At 28.9% G+C, this 22,097-nt stretch overlaps 1 protein-coding gene across 1 annotated transcript in view; it reads right to left on the bottom strand.

Annotated features, from left to right (window-relative positions):
- LOC129960955 (serine/threonine-protein kinase 32B-like) overlaps positions 1-22,097 on the bottom strand; it is a 108,552-nt gene that overhangs the window by 24,540 nt on the left and 61,915 nt on the right. Inside the window, exon 6 of the mRNA XM_056074732.1 lies at positions 1,190-1,279. Coding sequence (XP_055930707.1) covers positions 1,190-1,279 — 90 coding nt within the window. The remainder of the gene's footprint in view (positions 1-1,189; positions 1,280-22,097) is intronic.

Consider the following 22,097-nt stretch of genomic DNA (forward strand, 5'->3'; position numbering starts at 1 on the left):
CCTGGTTACAGTAAAATGTTTATTAATAATGCATAACTAGATTTCCAGAAAATCAATTCAAAGAACGTTTTTCATTAAAATTTAAATAGAAAAAATAATTAATTATTAATAGAAATAGTGATTTATATTAGTTATTTTTCATAGCTATAATTAATATAAATAACAGATCATTTTAATACTCTAAAGACCTCTCAAACATTGCATTAGAAGGCTTATTCGTAGATATATTTTAAAGAACAAAAACCCATTGACGTCAAGATAATTTTGATAAAAATGAGCGTTCTTTATGCAATTTTAAGTTAAAGGTAAATGAATAATTCATTACATTTTTATGGATTGATTGATTTGTTAGCTATATCATAATCAACTAAGCATGAAACTTGTAAATTTGTGTCATGATTAGAAGAAAGGGAAGTCATAATTTTTTTTACCTCCACTATTTATGAATATTTTTAAGCTTTCAGGATTTTATTAGCAGCGTGATTCTAATCACACTTGATCTGGTTTATTTAAAGTCAAATCTGTAAGCCAAAGATATGGATAGGTTGTCTTCTTTCGAAGAAAATTGACCTACATTTGAGTTTTGTACACTGCTACGAGCAATTCGTAGCAAATCCAGCCTACCAGATTTTGAATCTTTTTATTCAGAGCCAGAAAATAGAACCTATAACTCTCCCCTTTTGATTCATGTTTCTCAACTATGCTACACCTTAAACCAAATGAATAACTTTTCAACCCACAGGATACAGTTTTTGTAGAACTGAGAGACTAGCTCGCGATATTCCAACTAAGTGGCCTACAGTTTATTTCATAACTTCCAAAAAACTAAATAGAATAAAAAATAATTGTGAAAAAAATGAATTTTTATAATTGTTAATTTTCACTCTTTTGAAACAAATTTGTAATATTTTCTTTGTAATTATTCTCTTTTTGTTCAACATGATCTTCATTACATGAAAATACTTGAATGCTTCATGTAATTTCCTTTGGTTAAACTGTAGAAATTGAGAATTATTTGAGTAAATATGAAATGACTTTCAAAGCTACATAAAATTTTATTTATTTAAATCAATCTTTTGCAATATGGTAATCATTCCAGGTTATCAGTAGTCAAACCGTTATTAAAATTTTGTAAGCAGTTCATGAAATAATCTTTTCTTAAAAGAAATTTTATTTAAAATGTACTTACCCATATAAGGCTTGGTACCTGTGACGGAATTCACAGTTTCATTTTCCTGCACGATAGTTGCGATATTAAAATCGGTAATATGCAAGTGCCCTGAAAAATATATAAACATATAGTTTTGAATTGCTTAAATTCTAATTTTAAATCATTTCGATGGCTGCCAAGAGGGTAATTACCCAATAGTTGGCAGGGGTTGTTCAAGATGAACATAGAATGGCTTAAAATATGGAAATACAAATTTTTACAATTCGATTTATTTTAGCAATCGACAGGTGAAATTGTTTTTTTTATTATTATTTAAAATGCTAGTATGTTTAAAAATTCTAAATATGATTTAAAGTATCGGGAGATTGTATGAGTATTTAGACTTAACGTATTATACTTAGTAAGCATTAAATGACGTAAGGGATTAAGTATTTCTACAATTGGAAATAGGTGCCCATATCTAACTATTTAGAAGCTACGCACTGAGCCTCGATTAGAGTGGACACGCAGTATATATTGCAATCAAAGTGTAGAAATCATCAAATATGCAGATTAAGTAGGTTGGCCCATTAATGTAAGGAAAATTGTTTAGTTTCTCAAAGTACCAAGATAAACTGTAGCTTATATAAATGAAAGTAAAATCTATGCTAAAGCATCAAATTAAATTGATTCTAAATAAATAACTGAACAAAACTAGGTAATTTCAGGAACTTAAATGTAGAGGAAGATGAAGTAAGTCAAGGTCTTATTAAATAAAAACTCGTTATACTTTTATTCTATAAAATTATAAGAAATTTCATATATTCATCGGCTGTCTGTAAATAAAATACTGCAGAGAGAACAGACTTGCTTTCAATTTATTCTTTATTTCCTTAGAAATTCGGCTCTTTTTAACATTCTTGCAGCTGAATTTACCTGCTTAAAAAAGTCTTGAGAAAAAAAAAGCTGACTGAAATGAATTTAAAGAAAAAAGTAGCTGTTCAGCCAGAACACACAGGCAGGGACTTGGAAAAAGTGACGCCAAATACAAGTTGTCGGCATCATAAGTAGGGTTTGACGGTTTTTCAAACCCGGTTTTAAAAAACCGATTTATTAAAGCAAATTTGTCACCGGTTTTTAAATACAAAAACCGGTTTTCTGGAACGCCTGGATATTCCTCTTCTTCAATAAAAACAAATATTTTGAATTTTATTGGTTGGGACCGATTCGTCTAGCAGCTGAAGGCTTAAGGCAACGAGATGCCAATTTTTTAACAAGTGAAGGTGTAATTGAATTTCTGTTAAATGAACTAAAAAATTTAAACACTGAAATAAGTTTGAAATTATTATACGCTTTTAAAGAACGAATTCAAGAAAGAAGAACAAGTAGAATTAGCAACTCTTTTCTTGTATTCGCAAAATCCACAAAACATTTATAGTTCAGCGAAGAAATCTAGTGTACTTTCTTTAGCTTCAAAAATCGAAATGATCAAGTTATCTGAAAAGATATTGTCTAGAATATTTCCGAATCCTTATGTGGAAACCTATTGATGAAGAGCAAATCGAAGAAACTAATCATCAGAGTAATGCTTTTATAAAAGAAGCCATGGAAAAATCAATTCATACGTTTCATCAAGACACAAAAGGAAAACTTACAAATCCAAAGACACTGAAAGCTGAATTTTCATTATTTGAGGCAGCGAATAAAGGAACAAAAAGCTTAGATTTGTTATTTGATGCCATGAAAACTATAAAATCAAGCTCAACAGCTAGTTGAATGAGTATTTTCTATTTCTGGCAATATGTCCAAAATAAGAAGAAAACTTAGACACCATTCAGTGGCCATTTTATCTTTTTTTTTAAATCCTATTTTCTTAAGAGAAATTAAAATTAGAGAAAATAATATAAATATTATTTGAAATTTTTGTTTGAGTTTTCTTTATTTTGTGTAAATAATACGTATATGAATCCTTAATTTTTTTTTATATATATTTTGACTTTGGCAATGATTTCGTTTTTTGTTATTGTATATAAATTAAATAAAATATTTTTCCCTATTCTATTTTTTTTTTTTTTGACGAAAATTCGAAAACCGACTAAAACCGGTTTTTTGGAAATATTGAATTTGGAAATCGGTTTTTCAAAAAGTCGGTTTTTGTATAAACCCTAATCATAAGTGTTAGAAAGTAGAAAGAAAATGATAAGAGGAAGGATATTAAACCAGACAAACAAAATTTTGCATTTTACTTATTTAGAATATGTTAATGCACTTTAATTAAGACTCATACTTGCTAATAATTCCTCACTTTAACTCGGTAATTATGGTAATCTACAGATTAAATAGGTAATGAGTGTATTAATGATTTTTGAAATTTAATGGCAATATAAATTAGTAGAAAATACAGCAAACCAATCACGAAAGAGGTATAACCAATTTTCAAGGCAGGAACCTTTTAATCAGTTATTTATATTTTTTTCGGAACCGTGAATCAATCTTTAAACCTCATCCAAGTACTCGAGTAGTCGTTATGAGAAGTTTACAATGTGACCGTCAGTGGCAATTAAAATAGTGAATTTGTCATATAGTAAAAGGGGTATCACAGAATATACATCAAGCCCTTCCTCGAAAAAAGTGCAATCTATTATTTAGGAAGGATCAAAAATTAGTTCCAATGCTTCTCCAGAACCGACAGCGTAATATTAAATTGGACTATTTCAATATATTCAGGGTAGAAGGATCGAATACTCGCTACTTTAAATTTAAGACATTATAGTAAATGATAATTTTAACCGAAGAAAGTTACGAGCGACTTAACCACTTATTTCCATGAAATGAAACAAGATTTTCATTTTAAATGTAATGATTCACATTGCAACTGTCAGCCTGAGTATTCGCTGACGGTAGTAATTGAAATAAACAACTATGAAATGAAATAATGGTTTCTGCAACGTTTTAAAGACATAATTGTAATATCGAAGATTTCATGGAAACGTAATCCTACCCTGCCAAAATAAATACTGAGAGTATTTCAAAATAAAATAAATATAACGTTAGATTATATTTCCTTTTAGCTGTTTAAGAAAGCATTTGTTTCATATGGAAATTCGCGAAATTTGAAATCTATTCTAATTTTTATTTGAGAATACATTATAAAAGATTGACATATCTGAAGAAAGTAGTTCTCGAAATATTGGCAAAAATCTAACCAAATGGAGTAAAAGAAATTGAAATTGAAATGATGATCGAAGATTCACAAAATGCTACCCATATTTCTTAAGAAATCTGAAATCTATTGATTATCGAGAGAGGAAATGATATATTTACAAATGGTTGTTTTCCCACGAATTCTTTGTCTGGCTTCTTGGAAAATTCTTACTGAGTTTTTTTTTTTTTTTTTTTTTTTGTTTCTCACGTTCACGCACACACACACACACAAAACCATCGCAAAGGTCAGTATCAAAAGCATGTTTAAATATTTAATCAGGGGCCTATTTTTTGCAATTGTTTGGTTATCAATAAATTATGCTCTGCAAAACACTATTTCAATTTATGTTTTCAAAAAAGGAGGTTCCATTGACGTTTAGTTTTGACCTGTAAAAGAATAAGAATATTGCATTCTTTAACTCTGAAAAAGAGCAAAGCTGAACCTCAAGAATTTGATATGACAGATGAAGAATAAATTTTGATAAAAGATATAAATTTATATCCATAAATGCTGCGAAATGCTTCTCCCTTTTGTTTTGTTCTAAGTATCACACGGGAAGAAGACAGCTAAGTTTTTTTTATTGTGTTAATTGGTTAGAAGGCTACACGAATGAATGAAAGCGCATATTTATTTCAATTTTTATGTCACATTTATCTTTTTGTACATTCCATTTTGAAAAGTTATTCATTTAGAGACCTAGAGACTTGAAAGTTAGTTGTAAAAATCCTGGTTTTAGAAACTAATATTTAAAACTTGAATCGAGAATATCATTGAATAATTCTAATATTGTTCATACAAAAGTACTTTAAATCCATTCATTGCCAGGGAAAAGTAAACTGTCTTTAGAAATCATTTCTATCAAAGTACTGGAGAAATGACCTCAAACGATTTTGCTGAATAAGAGAGAGAAAATCTTGCAAATGAATGGATTCCATGAATCATAATATAAACCTTTTAAGATCCCTTTTAAAATCGTTCCTTTGTAGTCATACCCTTTTTTTTATGACTTTATAATATTGCCTACATTATTGTAGGGGTATTCTTATTTCAAATAAAAGGTTTTACAATCAATTAGGAAACTTAAAAATTGTCTTTTATAGTTCTTAAGATAATTTTTGAATAAATGAAAATATTGAATGCTTACTTCCAGTTTTAACACGTTAAATGCCTCTGGAGTATTTCAGGACTTGTTAATGAGTTTTTTACTATGCGATATATAAAATGTTGAAATATTATCTCAACAGATATGTTCCGGTTTATAGTTATATTTTAATGAAATCATTTGATGGGTCACTGGTGACCCCCCACCCCCAAGGTATTCAAAGTGTTAAAAGTAATTACTGGAAAGGCTAGAACTGTGCAACTATTTTAAAATTCTGCGATCAAAGAAATTAAAACAATTATGAAGTACAATTGCAACATATTAAACTAAAAAAAGTCGTGACATACTGTAAAGACTGTATTGGTTCACCCTTTTTTTGCCTGAAGTGTTTCAAAGCGACACATACCGATGTGAGCTAACAATAGGCCTATATTTTATGAATAAATAAAATTGTTTTGATATCTTTCATATTGCATTAATTTCTCCCACCATTGTAATGAGGATGATATTAATGAAAAATTTATAAATATTTACATTTTTCACATAAGTATTTACATTGACATATTGTAAAGGCTATTGGTCCACCGTTTCTTTATTCGAAACGCTTCAATATGATACATTTGAATATGCGTATAGACTTTCATTTCTTGTATAAATAAAGCTATTTTTATATTTGTTGCTGCATTAAATTCTTCACACCATTATCGTAAGGATGTAATAGAGTTACCACTCTAATGCATATTCGTGCAATAGGTGGAAAATGATTCATCTTTGAAGTTTTCGGATATTTATTTTTTCGATGCAACATCCGATATGAAATTCTCAATACCATGCACATAATCTCTGCTTGAACATCTTATCTTTCTGATCCCAATCAAATGCAGGACAGAAACAATCCGCTTTCTTCCCGGGAGTATAGGACTGCTCAATAAAAACGCAACTTTCATTCGCAAAATGTCAGATGCAGACAGGGAAAGCCAGAATCCTATTTCTCGGATGAGTTAAAGTTGCATTTGTAGCAAACAAGATGACAAATTTTTCTGACTGAAACTTTGAATGGTGAAGAATAGCACAGTGCGTTGCTTTAAAAATGAGACTCGGCTATAAATAAAGTATTTATTTCTCCTTCTTCCCAAAGCTAGGGGAAGATAGCTGGGATAACTCAAGTGTTCAAATTTATTTGGATTGACGTAACAACTATTTTAGTAAATCCATCAATTGAAATTTTCCTTTTATGCTGTGCTTTTATCCACTGAATCAAATTTTCTTCATAAAATTAATATTCTCTCAAAATTTTATAGGTTTTTGTAGATGAAATTTTTCGTAGTAAAAAAAAAAAAATGAAAATTGCAGTTTTTAGAAAACGCAAATAAAGATTGTGATGTTTCACAAAAAAAAAAATTATATATTTAAACCCCGTTTAATTACTCATATTTGTTAAATCAAGCTTTCCTTCACTTCTTTTTAATTATGATTTTCTTTCATTTTTAAAGATTTTTCTTAATAACTTTATTTACAGTTGTAATTTTTTTTATTTTATTAATTTATTTTACAAGTTTTATACTAAGCACTTAAATACAAATAAATACCACGGATTATTTTGCATTGAATAAACAAAATTTCTATCTTAGCAACTGATAACAGCTTTCGAAATTGAGCAAATACTTCTGTAAATAAAATTTTCTATTGAATGCAGTGGGCGGCTTTTTGTTTGTCTGTCTCATGTCATATATAACCAATTTTTCTATAATAATTCTTGGTCTCAGAGTTCTAAATAAATTAGTTTTATTTTCTTTGATAGTTTCTTGGAGTCCTAAGCCCTTTTTTGATCAGTTATTTCTATTATAGAATGTTTTCTTAAAATTACAGCAGATTTTGAGACTGTCTATGTCTGGTTTTTCATTTCTCTTTTACGATGAAAAATGCAGCTATTATAGCTTATTGTACATTTTTTAGATTTCCAACATAAGTATTAATAGCATAGATTTCCAATATAAATGTAGTTTCATAGCAATTTCAGTTGTAGAACATAAACAACTTGAATGTAATCGAATTGAATAGAAAGAAAATCGAAATGAAGTAAACAACTGCCTCATACACCTAAAATTATGTTAAATAATTGAATATCATTTAATTCTATTTTTAAAGAATAAATTTTTATTTTCGTATTACTTATATTTACATAGCCTGGTTTTGGTTTCTAAAATTTAGGAGAAAGCAGAGTAATTTCGCTCACTGGGCAATTCCGCAAACAGCTGTTTTCGGTTATAAAAAAGACGAAAAACGGTTTTGGGCCCACTACCTATATGATGGAAGGGTTATGTATTAGGATAAGTTTCCTCTCCTTCTAATTCCTCGTTTATTTTCATTATCGGATATTGAAAGAAATTGTTTTCCTTATAATTTCGGCCATAATTTTTAAAGTAAATCTCTTTTCAAAACAATAAAAACAACTTGCATCTGCAAATATTATCCGACGTGACATTTTTCATGAGAATGGGTCATTTTTTGAGTCTGCTTATCCATTTTTAACCCAAATAAGACCTGTTGTATGAATAAATCCTAAATGGGGTATTTCCGCGCAGCATGGAAATTAGTGCGCAGTGTTATTCCGTACAAAAAGACACATTTAATTTAGAGGATATTTTATAAATTTTTTAGATGCCTCGAAATTATACGCGGCATATTTTGAAAGGAATTTCTACCAGGGATTGCATCATTTAAGTCCAAACTGACAATTATAAAATATATGCTAATTAAATTAGGAGAAAGTGTAAAACTGCTTAAATTTACAAATAATATTCGAAAAGTACAAATTAATCAGAAAACGAATAACTACGATGCAAAAACCTGCGAATATACTTGGGCAAATAAGGATTAAACTATTCTGCGTCTTAGGATCCTGGGAAAACTGTAAATAATGTCACAGAAGTTCAGGCTTTCAATGGTGGAGGAATCTAAGTTTGGAAATTTGATAACGAATTTAGTTACTATATTTGTTCTGAATGAACTACTAAAGATTGTTGAGGGTGAGAAAGCTATATGAATTTTAACTTTATCTTAAATTTGTTTAATAATGTTCGTTATTTTAATAATTTCTTCTATATTTTATTAAAATACACGAATTTTAAATAAAACTGGATCAATATTTACAGTTATGCTTATAGAGTTCATAAGATACAGTATTTATACTCCAAATTCATAAAATTTTAGCTCAAAGCCTCATACTCAGAATTCCCCTATTCAGTGCATGGAATTACCCGCTATACGGGTAACACCGCGCAAATGCACTTTTTAGACAATTATTTATTTTGAAGAATGTAAACTGATTTGACAAAAATGAGCCGCTCTGACGTCACACTTAATTGTTGTACATAATGAGTATTGAAAATTGATCAGTGATAAATCATTACTAAAATTACTATTACAAAATTTCCTTAGACGCGCGTAATCCCCCCTCCCCCACTCTTCCTTAACTTTCAGTTTATATTTTTGACAATAACTTTGCTTCTAACTATTCTAGAAGCAAAATACACTTTTCTTGGAAAAATGCGGGGATTTTAATACAAAATTATAATAATAACTTTAAAAATCTCCATGAAAAGTTGATTTTAAGGTAAGAACACATCTTAATTTACGACAATAATAAACTAATATTCAAAAAAAAGTTTGTTTTTGGGATTTTTCAAGTTTGAAATGTTTTTCGATCTTTCACGTTCAAAGAGAACACAAGGCTGAATATTAAAAACACGTTTAAATATTTAACTAGGGGCATTATTATTTTGCAGTTGCTTATTCATCAACATATTATGCTCCTTAACGTGTTGTTTCAATTTATGTTACGGAAAAAAGGTACCATTGATGTCTAATTTCGATTTGTAAAAGAAAATGAATATTGCATTGTGTAACCTTGCAAAAAGTCAAAATTGAATTTTGAGAATTTGATTTGGCAAATGAAGAGCAAGCTTTGATCTATAATATATCTATAAATGTTGTGGAATCCGGATTCCTTTAGTTTTAATCACCACGTGAGAAAGTATGGCTTCTTTTTGTTTAAAAAAAAAGCATTAAAGACCAGAGAATGAAAGCGCATATTCATTTGAATTTTTATGTTACTGGTATAAATTTCCTTTAGAGATCATTTAATAGCATTTCATTTTGAAAAGTCATTCATTTAGAGATTGTTCAATTTATCTTTAACCAGATATGAAAAAAGATTCTTAAGGTTAATTTTCAATAATATAATTCTGAGAACTAATATTTACTAGTTCAAACGAGAATAGTATTGAATGGATTCGAAGAAATTTAATATTATTCATATCAAAATACTTTAAGCCCATTCAATGCAAGGAAAAGAAATTTTCTTTAGAGATCATTTTATCAAAGTATTGAAGAAGCAATCTCAAACGATTTTGCTGAATATGTAAGATAAAATTCTTGAGTTTGAATGGATTCAGTGAATCGCAATATAAACTTTTAAGAGCCCTTTTAAAATCTTCTTTCTCTTTTTATACATTTTTTTATCGCATTCGTAATATTTCCTATAGTAACAGAGTGAGATTCTAATTTCATATAAAATGGACTACAATCAATTGCGAGATTTTAAAATAGATTTTTTAGTCTTTAAAATAATTTTTAAATGATTGAAAATACAAATGCCGCTCGAGTTTTATAGGATTTGCCCGTGGCGACACGATGTTTATTATGTGGTACATAAAAGGTTGAAATATGCGGTGGCCTGGTAGTAAGGTCTCGGCTAGGGAACCGGTGGGCTTCAGGTTCGAGACCCGATTCCCCCGAAGAACCGTCGTGTAAGCGGGTCTGGTGCATGCTAAATCCGTCGGGACCAAACGTTCTCCCACTAGTGTGGTGCGGAAGTTAGGAAAGAGGCGGGGGGGGGAGAAGTTATTTCCATTGTGGAATATTCGCTTATATTTACACCAGCTCTCGAGACAGCACATGTCCCTGATTTCCATTTCTCGTTAATAATGAAAAAAGCCATTATTATAATTTATTGCACATTTTTAAGATTCCCAACATGCGTATAAATTGCAGTTTCTAAGTAATTTCTTTTGCAGAATATGAATAGCGTGAATATAAACGAACCGAATAATCAATGAATCGAAATTAAGTAAAGAAACAATTGTCAGATACTCCTAAAATTTATGTTAAAGATTTGAATAAGATTGAATTCATTATTTGAAAAGTTATTTTTATATATACACTGTTTAATGACGAAGAAAAAAATGTTTTTAAATCCATGGCTTATAACTTTGTCAATACTTTGCGTGTAACTTCTGCAGAAACAAAAACAAATTATTTTTGTTATCTTAAATGTGTGGATTTTATTACAAAATAATTCCGGAAAAGTTCGAAATCTTCACTAAAATGGGGATTGTAGAGTAGGCATATACCTTAATGTACTGCATTAACAAACTAATACTGAAACAAAAGTTTCGCATAATTTTTTTTCTCTATACCGAGTTAGATATTAGCACATTATATTAAAATTATATATATTATTATCCGTTTAAATTAAGGAGTATCATGTGGTTTACATGTTCTGGTAAAAGTCCTGATTTGAGTATTATTCAAATCGGGACTTTCAAATTCCGTCTGGTTCAAATTGAGCACAGATGGGGTTTTTTGTACAAAGAGCAACTGCTGCGAAATCACCATAGATGAAAAGGGCTCTAATTCCCGTGTTGCCTTACGAGCTCTCAAATAATTTCATCAAATTATTTATTTCTAGTATGTTCAAAAAAAATATTTCTGTAGTTGCATCAAATAGTGATGTTATATACTTATTTCACTAAAGCTACAACAAACTGTATTGCTTTTTTTTGTTTGTTTTTTGAAATTCCGTTATTATTATTATTCCTTTAAAAGAGAAATACGAATCAGAGAAACTTCGGTCTATTTTAATATATCTTTTATTCATCCTTAAATTTCATTATGCTTTAACTTTAGGGTTACAAATTGTAATGTAGTTATTTAATATATGTTTAAATATAAATAACTATTGCAATTTAAATCTGTTTAAAATACATAAGAAATGACAAAATCCTGGAATATTTTATTGCTTGTACTGAAAAATCTAACTGAAATATGTGGGCATTATCAAGATGAAATATAAGTTGAGAAAAGATTTTCTCTTTTTTTCATTTGGCAATCTTGTATTGAGTCCATGTCGAAAATAAGTTATCTGAGCCCCGAAACTGAATAAATCAATCGTAAAAAATTAAATCAATTCAGATAGAATTTTTTTTATCTTATATATATAATATTATAAAAGGAAATAATATAGTTTTCAATAAGAAGTTCTTGGATGCTGTGTGTTTTCACTAGTGGTTGGCAAAAACGCACTCGACTGTTAAAAAAACATTTATTCAGAAAAAAAGGGACTAACCGTTTTCACTCCAATAAGTAAACCTTTCAGATTCAGAGAGACTCGATAAATGCACCCTTTCCCATCCTTCTTTCAGTGTTAACTATCACCCGTTTGCTTAAAAACTACGCTTCATTTTGAAATGTCTCGTATTTCGAAATATTATTTCTGTTGTGTTGCGACTTATGGCACTTTACAAGCCCACTGACTGTTATCTGTCAGCAATTTAAGCCGAGTGAGAGTCTTTTTTTTTTTTTTTCAATAGCGCCAACTAGGGCCAAGAGTACGACTTAGCTACTTCATGCGTCATATTCGCTTGCACAACCCCTATTTACAGGGAGGGAGGGGGGCACATTCACACACCTCACAGATAGAACACAGAAAAAGACCAACCAAGCCCGAACCGGGGCTTGAATCCGGGACGCCCAGATCACGGGGAAGACGCGCTGGCTGCCCATATGCCAGGACACCGGCATATTATTTCTTCATTTTTATTTCGAAATGCTCTTTTTATATTCTCAATATTTTGATTGAAGAAGAAAAATATAGCAAAAACGAAACTTTATGAATATCAAAATCATCGGCGGTGCGACTAAAAAAATATTGATAAAATAGCTTTATTAATAAAAAAATAATCTGTATCGTATTAACTATTGTAAATATGAATATCATCGGAATTTGATAACAGATAAGTAAATTTTCAATAATGAATAATAATGATTATTTTGTTTATAAGTATCATTGCGAAAAATAGTACAATAAAAATAAAATATACAATGGAAAATAGATCATCGTAAATATGAGCATCATTGTGAATATGTGATATTATTAATAAAAATAAATTTTATTATAGGAAAAAATATTCACAAACATGAACTTAATTGTGAATATGAATAAAAAGGAACAAAAAAAAAACAGGATGAATTTAATTATTGAAAGAATTTTAATTTCTTCCAACTGCCGCTTTCTTTTCTTTCTTTTTTTTTTTTTTTTTCAGAAATACATCTTCTACTTTTAGAAGTAATAAAACAAGGAAATTCATTGAAAACACCCCGATTTTGAGGTTTTCATCTGTAACATTTACTTTAGTGTTTCTGTCAAACCCAAATAAAAATAAAGAATACAGAAATATCTCTCAAAAATTATCTGGGAAATTGGATCGATAGCATTTTAACCTTTTGTCTTGATAAATAATTAATTTCTACAACCGCAAATTCCAAAGACTTGAATAGATGGTTAGATATGATATGTATGAAATAGGGCGTTTTTATTATTATTTTTACATCAACTATTTGAAACATTAAAAATATTTCCCGTCAAAGCGAGGTAGTTCGGAATTTTAATGGTACACTAATTTGAAGAAAATCTACTTTCTTCGATCTCGTTCAATATTTTATTCCTAACTTCCTGTCTTTATGTCAAAGACACAATGGTGTAATCCATAAATGACGACTATATAACCATCCAATTGTGCGAAAATGTCGGTTGCATGTTTTCAAAAACAAAAAAAGGAGAAAAAAATATACTTCTCGTGATTTTAAAACGGAAAGTATGTGAAAATGTGCCAGTGAAACTGAAAGGAACCACTTTCTCAACGACCGCTAACTAAATTCTAGTCGAAAAAAATGCTTTTGGTGTGTCTTTAGTGATGCCATATTATATTCTAGCCGCCTTTGGTGACTAGTTGCTTCGCCAGGAATATTTGTTGTATCTGATTTCAGTTCAATCTCTTATACATAATTTCATGCATATGGTTCTCTCAAAAAAAGTATTTTTAAACATTTGTGTTTTTATTTATTATATATAAAAAGCTGACTAATGGAGTTAAATCATATGATATCACATTTTCACGTAAACGTAAGTGACCACAACATGTATTCATACGTTGCATAACGCAACGATTTCACTTCCTTATTCTTCATTTAAAATGTATAGTTGACTTCAACATTAAAATGGTACAATGCATTTTACTTGCATTATATGTGTGTGTCAAACAATGTATCAAGTGGATAAGATATTCATATAATAAAATTAGTGAACTGCTTATAGTATAAATATTAAATATATCGGATAGATTGTTTAGTTCGTTAGAGGGCTTTGCTAATAGATTCCACTAGAAATTTGATGAAATAAAATAAGAAAGTAAAAATACATAAAGGCATATTCCTTAGAATATGAAAAAAATTAACAGAATCTTTATGTTTAGATTTCAACGATGGAAAAAAATCCTAGCGATTTAAGGTTTGTAGAGACAATGAAAACGATTTAAATTTCATCGCAACAATGACAGTTTTGTTGCAAGTATTGCATAGCAATACTTTTTTTTAAAATAGTCAAAGCTAGAGAAAAAAAATTTTTTTTTTTGGGGGGGGGGGTAATTAAATTGGTATCATTAAAAGGGTACCATTCAAATAATTAATTTAATTAAAAAATTAAAATGTAAAAATATTGCTACAAAGCTCATACGCCTATCCTCTATGTTTGCATCAAATTTGATAAATTTAGGTCAAATGGTCTGCTATAGAGAGCACTATCGCACACATGCACCCGCACTAACCCACGCAGGCACGTTTGTATTATACATATGAAGCAAAGAATATGTAATTATTTAATCTAATCTAAAATCATTATAAATCTATGAATTCAACGGATTTCAAAGTATAAGAATAGAATAACATGACAGATGTCACTAAATACGCATAGTTTTAAGTTGCTGGCTTCATGGATTCTAAAATGCAATTGGTATGATGCCTTTTGGATGTGTATATAAGTATGAATTAATTTCATACATCTAAACTTGAATTCATAATAATACATATTTTAAACTGAATTCTAGAATTCAAAACTATTTTAAACAAGCGGGTGTATTTTCCTTTGATTTTCTTGTATACTTTCACAGTTTTTCGTGCTTTGTTGTGCAGTGAAGAAAATGTATTGTGCATTTTGGACCTCTTCCCTTTGATTGATTCCCAGGTAGCACAGCATGATGCATAATGTTGTACAATATTATACGATGTAATATTATTCAATACTCAACAATATTGCGAATATTGTTTAATATCATATAATATTGTACTGCATATGTGTGCAGCTGGAATTAGGCCTGTACATAGAATTCTGGCGCTAAAACTACATACTAAATGCTTCCTCCTAGTTTTTAGCTTTTTCTCTCTTGATATTATCTAGATAGAAAACTTGTTGTGTTTTTGTATCTAGCGTGTGTGTCTTGTTGCGTTTTTGTATCTAGCGTGTGTATCTTGTTGCGTTTTTGTATCTAGCGTGTGTATCTTGTTGCGTTTTTGTATCTAGCGTGTATATCGTGTGTTTTTGAATTGCGGCACAAATAATCAGTGAACTATTTAATGGGTTTGACTCAATATTTGATAAAGATCTAGGATTCTGGTGATAAAACCATGAAACAAGTTTTGTTCAACTTGTTTTCTGCAATGGTGAGTTGTGTTCATGTGCATATGGATTGACAGAAAATTCCTTCGGTAGATGTCACTTAAAATTTCACATATTTGCAATTTAATGTAATGATCACATATCCAAATTTATTTGTCTATTTTCTATCATTTTTCAGTCATCGTGTTTCCAGATAAGCAGACGGACAGACATTATAATTTAAAAAATAATTTTTTTTCTAACTCGGGCTTTTTGAAGCATGAAGACTTATCAAAATATCGAGGTCGAATTATGTCAGGTTTATTTCTTTTATTACGTGTATGCTTTGTAAATTAGGAAGTTAAAACGATGAGAAACGTGTACGTAGAAGTTGATTTTCTTGGAATATTAAATTATTTTTTCTTTTATTTTTGAACTATATAATTTCTATAATCATTAAATCCCTATGTTGTAGATAAATCATTTTAATCATTGTGATATGTAATTTTAATCCTGGATAGTTTCAAAAATTCCAAATCTCTTCATTATTCCGAAACAAATGATGTTTCAATTTTTCAAATATAAAACAAAAAGAAAAATTGGCAGAAAAGTAAATGAAAACCATAAAATTAAACCATTAACTCCCTATGCCTGAATTAACTAATTTTAATCAATGTTTCACCATGGACAGTTAAATGGTTTTATTATTTTGAATCAAGAAATGTCTTAAATTTTATATATAAGATAGAAGAAAAAATTGTATAGAAAATAAACGCGAACTTTAAAAGAAATCCAGAAGCCATTGCAATCTAATCGGTGGTAGGAACATGAGGACAAAAATCGCTTCTTATTTTTAGCTTGAAAGAATTGACACAATGTAATAAAACACAATAATTAAACCAATTGGGAATTGCGTTAAACCAAAAACTTCTTAATAATATAAAAAGTTATTTGTTAAAAAATTCAAATTTTTTACTCCAATAGATGGTATTAACTAAAGAGTATCCAATTTGGAAAGACATTTGAGTAATTCTCTAAGTCTTGAAAGCACACTGCGCAAAATTGTGTACAGTATGTGAGAAATTGGCTGGTACAACTAATCATTGCGATTTGCGAAAAAAGAATTGTTTTAGTATTATTTTATGAATTGCTTTTTAAAACTACAAGGTAATTTGAAAGAATACCTACATTACAAATGACAGTAATTTATACGTAAACGCTATGATCTATTCTGATATTAAATTGTTGCTTAAAAATTGATCTATCCTAGTAAACATGGAAATTCAAAATAATTAAATCGATTACAAATTACTTCAACTTACTTGTAAATTTCATGACCATGTCTGGTATTTAGATGTAATTAAAAATTGACACATTGAAGTGTACAAAGTCCAAATAATTCCACTGCTTATAAATAACAGTAACTTACTTTTAAACTTCAAGACCAATAATGGTACTAAGATGTAGCTTAGAAGTTGATCCATCAGTGCATACAGGGTAATTCAAAATAGTTGTGCCAATTATAAATGACTACAACTTACTTGTAAACTTTACGACCAATTCTGCTACAAATTGTAGCTTAAAAATTGATTCATCAATCCATTGAAAATCGAAACTGGATAATTAAAAATAATTGCACTGATTACAAAGGACTATAACTTACTTGTAAATTTTATGATCTATTCTATTACAAATTGCAGATTAAAAATCTATCCATCAATCCATTGAAAATCGAAAATGGATAATTAAAAATAATTGCACTGATTACAAAGGACTATAACTTACTTGTAAACTTTATGATCTGTTACAAATTGCAGCTTAAAAATCTATCCATCAAGCCATTAAAAATCGAAACCGGATCATTCCAAATAAATGCACCTATTACAAATGACTAATTTACTTGTAAACTTCCTAACCAATTCTGGTAAAAAGATGCAATTCAAAATTTGGTCCATCATTGTACAACACTGCAATTCAAAACAATAGCATTGATTACAAATGGCTCCAACTTTCATATCAACAACGATAAAATGAAAAAATTTGAGCGCACTTTAGAAGGATGATATGTTATATTTTCGTACATAATAATTACTCATTGAGGATATTCTCAGTAGAGAATGTCTAAGAAGTAATCTATGAAATAATTTAATTATTCATTGAACTTCCATCTTTAGTTACAATGTTGCTATGGCAGTTTCTATTGTATCGGAAGAAGAAAATTAATTCATCCCCAAAGTAGCCATCACAAAACTTTTAACGGGGAAATTAGGTTAATTTAATTAAATTAAAGTATGAATTCTTGTTAAACTATGTACTCATAATTCATCTCAAATTCCGGATTGAAGAATATGTCTTCAAAGATATCTTCATAAGACACATTCCATTCGTTGAAGATGCATTATGCTTTTTTTTTGTTTTGCCATAGTTTTTCATATGATAAAAGTGTTTTTAATTACTGAAGAGGCGTTGTGAATTTGTTTCTTCGTTACTTTTTACTTTAATTTTATAAACAATGTAATTAATTTCAAAGCATCGAACAAGTTTCCAAGTTCGCTTATGCATGAAAAAAACTATACCTTGGTAAATACGAAGAGCGGAGCCAACTAATAATGTTTACTCAAGTGCAAATAACCGCGATGCCTTAAGACACTGAAAGCGGAGAATTTTCTTTATTCTTCACTTGAAGGAAGAGAAAAAAATGAGCTCTTAATAAAAATGGCTTAGCGCAAAAGAACATTTTTATATTTTAGGCTTTTCATTCAAAAAGCCGCAGCGACACTTGTCCTTAAAATTTGCGTATCTAAAAAAGGAGATTTAGCTGATGAATAATTACTATACGAGAGGACCTTTAGTGCATTTTGTTTTCGGAACTGTTTTTTATTCCTGAAAAATCAAAATATGGGAATAAATTGCTTCGTCATTCATATTGGATTGCAGAGGAAGTATTAAATAAAAAAATAAGAGAATGAAGCTTCTCAAAGCTTGTTTAATCTTTCTCAAACTGGTTTTTCACACATATGTTAAAAGTGCTAGAGAAAAAAAAACAGAGTCTCTCTGAATTTCTATTTATTAGATTCTGACATAAAGTTAATGATATCTTCAGTAACAATTATATATGGAGATTTTTGGCGTAAAGTTATAAAAGGTTCCACATACACTCATGCAACAGTAAAAAAAAATTAACAAAGCAGATTTTTTTTAAAAAAGAAGCGCTTTTATCTGAGTATTATTAGTAGAAATTTTCGTTTTCAATCATTTTCCAGTTGTCTTTCGCTTATAATGTATTATTATAAATATTTTAAAATTATTTTTTTTTCTTCGAAATCAAAAATGAAGTGGCGCTGCTACTGTAGAATCAATATTTAATTAAGTCATTCGATTAACTAATAATTAAGTTCTGAAAATATTAAAATATAGTATTGTCTTAAATTTTGAACACTTATGCATTCTCAAAGACAATACATAAGTGTTCAAAATTTCAAAACTGAAGCATATCAGTTAATGAATGAAAAATCAATAACAAAATTCCGTCTTTATAAGTATGATAAAATATCAAGTTAAATAAAAATATAAAAAAACAAGCAATATAATAGAAAACATAATGCCAATATTGGTTAATTGTTTTATCGAAACAGTATTATAAGAAACCGAGAAGAAGTTTGTCATGTAATTGTAGCGAATTATTTAAAGTTATATATATATAAATCAGTGGCGTCTTTTCATAATCTAAAATTTATCCTGGTGCTTGCTAAATGTGTTGCAGTCAAATGAACTTCCACTGAAGTAATACGGGAAGTCTAAGGTGCTAACTCAGATATAGCTCCCATCATCTGATTACGATCCAAAGCTATGAGCTACGTCTTGAAATTGCCCTCGTGTTGCTTTTAATTGGAAGCTAATCTAACTAAATTACTTTATCTTAAACAAAATTAAGTCGATGGGATTTGACCTTATAAAAATATAAGTCATAATAATAATTCTACAAAATTTCTTCTAAATAATTTTGAGTTGATGTTTTATTGATCGAAGGAACTGGATTTAAAATATTATTATGATATAATGCTCTGGAATTTCTTGGCCTTATATTAAAACAAAGTAATATAAAAGTATTATAAAAATAATTTGACCAAAATTTATACTTATTAATTTTTCTGTAAATGAACTAGATTTAGTATATCTATCACGCATTCTCTGAAGGTATTTTTCCTCTATTAAGAGTCATTCATAGTGCTCTTCGAGAAAAATAGGGCAGAATAAACAAAAGAAGGGAAATGTTCACACGATGTTTGCGGAAAAAGACATACTACACTATAATGGCTAACCAAACAGAAAGATGGTCGATTTTTAGATAATAGAAGGTCAATATTTTGCTCTAGATTGAGGCATCCAAAATTTTTCAATACTCTTACTGGGGTTCGTTGAACTGACATAAATTGAGGTTTATTTTTGCTGCGCATTCATAAAATATGGATTCTTGATCTTAAGCCACTTATCATCTCAATAGAATAACAGGAAAAAAAACCCTTCAGAGGTGCATTTTTTTTAGTTCAGATAGTTGAAAATATTTTTTATTTTAGATAAAATGTAAGAGAAAATGAAATACAAATCTAAGCTACATAGATGTTTTAAGAATACGAAAAATGATCATTGTTTTCTGAATGCTTACTTTTCTCACACTTATATAATTTAATAAATATCTATAATAAAGAAGTGTCACCTTCTTTCTTCATTATTAAAGCACCCAGATTAGCCGAATCAATCAATTTTTATCTTTTGATCATAGCTCAAAAAATGTGTTCAATCAGAATTAAATTTCACGGATTGTCATTTCTTATTTATGATCTAACAATTCATGTTAAAAAATAGATGATTAGATTAAAAAATAAAACTTGCAGAATTTTTATTAATTTTTGTTTTTGTTTGGTATGATTAATTTCTGTTTATGTTTTTGTTGTTCACTTTGATCATATTAAATTGGATGAATTACTCACTTTAATATGACCAATATGGATGAATAACCCACTTTAATATGATCAATGTGGATGAATTACCCCAAAAAAAGTCAGAACAAATTTATTACTTTATGCTTCCTTATCTTTCCTTGCCTTCGAAAATCTTCTATATTTGTTATTTAACTACACCGAACTTGGTTACTTTGTAAGAGACGAGACACAATAAAAATTTGATTTTTCTAAGAATTTGATATACTAAGGTTAAAAAATGAATACAGCAAGAGAAAACGAGTGTATTTTAACCTCAAAGTTTTCTTTACTTTCAGGACAAAAACTCATTTTAATATTTAACGGTATTAATAGATATATCTATATACTTATATAAAGCTCAGTGTGTGTGTGTGTGTGTGTGTGTGTGTGTGTGTGTGTGTGTGTGTGTTGGCGCTCTACAGGCCAGACCGTTCAATCTACAGCTACCAAATTTGGCACGTGCATACCTTGGAGGTCGGGAATGTGCACCTGGGGTCCCTTTTTTGAATTTTTAATTAAAATTTTAATTATTAATTAAAAACTAACTTTCCCGCCAAAAAAATCTTTTCATTTCCCCACCGCCAAATGAGTAAGGCTCCAGTTTTTTTTTTCCCCACGCTAAAGAGGATAGGCTTAAGAAAATTTCGACTGATTATTTCAAAGGATTCTGTTTATTTTCTTAATGTTTGATGCATTTAAAATTAAACATTGTTAATAAATCGACCTTTCAGATTCATTCTGAAGTACTTTTGAATTAAAATAAAACAGAATAAAGGAAATTAAAAATTTCTAATTTGCATAGCGTTACCCCAACTGGAGTAGAAAATTCACGCATTTGCGTTGCCATAATTGGCGTTGAAAATTCACGCATGCGCATTGTTTTCTGATTGTTGACATCTATTTTCAACGGAAAATTTTGGCTTAAGTTTGGTTTTTGAAGGCTTAATATGTTTTCGACAGATTATTTCAAACGATTCTGTTTATTTTTTTAGTGTCTGATGCTTTTAAAACTAAACATTGTTAATTAATCGATCTGTTCATGATGAATCTGAAAAAAATTTGTTGAAAACTTCTTGAGATATTATATAAATTAAGAAAAATATTTTTTAGTGCCCAAAAGCTTTAAATACTCAGCGACTCTGTTTTCAGTACACATATTTAAAAAAAAATACTTCGTTTCAGTTAAAAAAAAATATTATTATATTTATTGCAGTTTAATCATTTCCACTTTAATTTAAATCCACTTTAATAAATAAACAATAAATAATTTCAATAAAACATGATGAAAATTATAATTTAATGAATTAATAATTTAAAAAATAATATCTATAAAAAGGTTAGCAATTTTAGTGAAAAGCAATAATGTATTTCAAGTTTTTAAATAGAGATGGCATTTTATATTGAATATGTGGTATTGCTGTGAAGACCAAATGGAGGCCATGAAATTTTATTCCCCTATGATCACTAAGGACACAAGTTATAAAAATATTTAACAAATGAAAACATTTCAAAAATAGTAACAACTTTTACAATTTTTGATTTTAACTTTGAACTAAGCAAAATAAAAGATCAGAGAAAAATATTAATTTACTTTTGCAATTCTACCAATACACCTCACTCCACAACCCAGCAGATAGGGTTTTAGAGCCCTCTTTTTAGACAGTTCTGGAATTAATATCAGAAAACCACTTTGGCATAGTAACAGTTTTTTGATACGTTACCGTTTAAATTGTAATGTTGCTGAATATTAATTTAAATATTAAGGTATTAAAACAATGTACAATACTGAATATCGTCTTGCATTAATTCAATATATTTTACATTTTCATATTTTATCATATTATCTTTCAACTTTTTTCTCTTTTACGTATTTGATTTGAACTCAT

The sequence above is a fragment of the Argiope bruennichi genome, chromosome X2 (genome assembly GCF_947563725.1).
Source record: "Argiope bruennichi chromosome X2, qqArgBrue1.1, whole genome shotgun sequence".
In the NCBI taxonomy this organism is placed as follows: domain Eukaryota; kingdom Metazoa; phylum Arthropoda; class Arachnida; order Araneae; family Araneidae; genus Argiope; species Argiope bruennichi.